Source organism: Teleopsis dalmanni, chromosome 1, assembly GCF_002237135.1.
Source record: "Teleopsis dalmanni isolate 2A chromosome 1, ASM223713v2, whole genome shotgun sequence".
NCBI classification, from domain to species: Eukaryota; Metazoa; Arthropoda; class Insecta; order Diptera; family Diopsidae; genus Teleopsis; species Teleopsis dalmanni.
In genome coordinates this window covers 68,303,988-68,307,312 of record NC_051846.1, presented here as the reverse complement: position 1 = coordinate 68,307,312, position 3,325 = coordinate 68,303,988, and the positions used below count along the sequence as shown (strand labels likewise).

Genomic DNA, 3,325 nt, shown 5'->3' with positions numbered 1-3,325 from the left:
TCTTCGGCAGAGTTGAAAACTTTTTTTCAATAAAATTTATGTCGGATCTTTTAAACCAAAAAATTTGTAACTTAAAGTTAAAATCTATATAATTTATATAAATGGAAAGCTAAGCTATATTGAGTTATAGCATAGTGGAAGAATATGTTCAAAATATGTGTTTTCTAAAATTCACTGCCAAATAAAAGTGCCCGAGAATTCGGGTCGTGCCTAAATTCCTAGATAAACTGCTCTTACAATGTATAAATCAGGCATTGATCAATGATTTCATCAAAAGTTTCGTGAAATTCCCGGGAATTTGGATCGTACCTAAACTCCTACATTAATTGCTCTTACAATGTCTAAATCAGTCATTGATCAATGATTTCATCAAAAGTTTTATAAAATTCCTAGGAATCCAAACTCCTAGCCTAAACTTTTAGATTAACTGATGAAGGCAAAGGCGAATTCCTAATATTAGGAGATACACAAAGTACGAAATAAACGTTAAAATATTAAAAAACAAAAATAAACTTTAAAATATTAAATGCTTCAAAGAGAGGCTGGAACCCCAAAACTCTTCGTCGTTTACAGTACTTACAAGAATCCAATGAGATATATTTGTATCAAGAGATGTAAAAAATGATAAAATAAAGGCATCAATGTGGACACAATTCTAGACAAGTGCATGTAATCCTTTAGTGATGTGTATATGTAGTTTGATTTAAGATTTAATAAAATTTTTAATTTAATATTAATAATAATAATATTATAAATATTTAACAATTTTCGGAAAGAATTTGTTTTACGGTATGGAATTTGATTAGATACAGATGCCCTAAGATACTGGGATAGCTCAAATTATTAAATCAGGTGGCATTGAAATTAGGGAAACGGCTACAGGTTTTCTTATGACTTATGTGGCAAGGACGAGTTTTCTTATGATTTACGTCGCAAGGACCGGTTTTCATGTGATTTATATTGTAAGAACGGGTTTTTTTGTGATATATATTGCAAGGACTGTGAACTACTAATTGGTGGAATCACTAACACCACATACGCAAAACATTTTACTGACAACAGCGAATCTCCACTTTATTTGGATGACGAAAACACAATAGAGAGAATGTCAGTATTATGTTTCTGTACTGCATTCTCAAGATTCATACTTAAAATAGTAAAGTACGACGTCGTATGTAGCTTTAATTAAACAAAAACACCTGAACATTGGACAAAAAAAGCACAAGTCAACTATTTCAACTAAGACCGAAACCTACTCAGCGACAAGGTATCTGTGCTAACGAGCCATTGCGAAATAGAAAGGCATGCTATGAGACTCGTTCTATCCTATAATAACTTTTGTTGTTGTTATGGCGATGAGGAGACCGTGCTTCATCTCATGCGCCAGTGCCTTTTTAAAGGTTCCTTTTCTTACCGACTTGACCGAGCTGTCATCGTGTAATATTATGGACTTAGCCCAATACACAGAACTAATATTATGGACTTAGCCCAATGCACAGAACTAATATTATGGACTTAGCCCAATGCACAGAACTAATATTATGGACTTAGCCCAATTCACAGAACTGTTAGGTTGATTTTCTTTTACCTATTGGGGGAGTCATTACCTTTTTCGGTGTTGGTCGCATACTGATCTTTCAGTCTATGTACGTACTAGTGCTAATCCCGTGGTACTACAATAGGCCAATATTTGAGTTCAATTGGGCTTTTTGAATAAAAGGCCGTCACTTCAATCTACCTATCTAAGTAGCTCGAATAACAGCTCCTTACCTCTTTCAAATACTATTCGTTTCTTTAAAAGTCAAAAATTGATGTAATTATTGGAATGAGTTTTACAGTACAATGGATCTTTACGGTCTGAGTGCAGTAACTCTATCCACAAAACATTCCCAAGAGGTGGTTTTAGTAGGTACAAATTTTACACGTTGACTTTCGACGCTTTCAAGCAACGGAAAAAAAACGTCACGTTTTTAAATACGAATCAAAAATAATTGACTGTCCGGTTTAAAGCAGGAATTTTAGTTAAAAAGAACTTATAGTGGCAAATTGAGTGAGTATATACGAAAGAAACCTTATATAAATTCCTTCAACTCCTAAGAATGAACATAGGACCGCAAAGAAAGAAATATTAATATTATGAAATTATTACTAAGTCCAATAGATCAGCGCAAAAGCGTAAATAGAAGCTCAAAAAGGATTTAATGTATCGGATCTGTTTGTATTACCTAGCTTATTCCACAACCCATGTGGGATTGCACCGTACCACATCTGTGCGTGCGTATCTTTAATCTAACAAAATTGAGTACAAAATTTTAATTAAAATTTCAAAAAAATAATTTTACAATTTCTATTTTGTTGTCTATTTTACATAACATTCTATAATTATATTTTTATTTGCAATTTGGAAATGATTTAAGTGGGAAGAAGTGTCAATTCCTTGCTTAGATTGGCATTATTTTAATATATATTGAACTTTGAGTTCTAATTGGAATTAAATATTTTTTAAAGGGAATAATTTAACCTGCAGTTATTTTATTTTCGACCTTATGTATTTCAGTTTGTATATTTTTGATAACGATTTCAAAATTACGTATATCCGCCGATATCTGTTCAAGACTCAGAGCAATATTTTTCATTTTTTCACGATCAATTTGTACTTCAAGATCTCGTATTTCCTTTGTGACATTACCTGTTTGTGAAACCAATTCAACAAGATGACTGCAGGTTTCATGCAGTGTGGCCAACAGTTTATAGGCTTTCTTGGCATGTAAATCGTGCTTGGCACTCTGGAATAGTAAGTCGTCAGTATAGTTGAATTGACGTTGCAGTTGTGCTGAGACAGCATTCAATTGTTTTTGTAAGTCACGCGTATCATCCAAGACCTTAAAGATATCATTCCGTTGCTTCCGTATATTTCCTATGAATTCTAGTATCCTACGTGTGTATTCCTTGCGTAAAGCCGCTGCATTTGGATTATTTTTGAGTTCTTCACTTAGTTGTGCATGTTGAATATTTTTCTCATGTAGTGTTTGTTCCAGTTGTGTGATTGTTTCTCGTAGTTCCAGTACGTTTTGTACGTTTTTTGCTTGTTTTGCAGTTTGCAACACTTTAAGTGTCTCTTCCATTGGCTTGCGATAGCTCTGCCATTGCTGTTCCCTTGTTTTGCGTCGTTCCTTTGTTGTGGCTATAAGGTTTTCAAGTTTGGCTATATTTTCTTTTGGGTTTTCAAGAACGACACATGTGCGTTCATGCATTTTTGCTTCTTGCTGCAAGCTTTCGATTTCATTCTGTACCGCTGTTTGTTGACTTCTTAAACTGACTATTT

At 33.6% G+C, this 3,325-nt stretch overlaps 1 protein-coding gene across 1 annotated transcript; it reads right to left on the bottom strand.

Moving 5' to 3' along the window:
- Positions 1–2,516: 2,516 nt before the first annotated feature.
- Positions 2,517–3,254, bottom strand: LOC119683763 (coiled-coil domain-containing protein 22 homolog). Its single transcript, XM_038097624.1, has one exon. It carries the CDS (start codon positions 3,252–3,254, stop codon positions 2,517–2,519), a length of 738 nt encoding a protein of 245 aa, XP_037953552.1.
- Between the last annotated feature and the right edge of the window lie 71 nt (positions 3,255–3,325).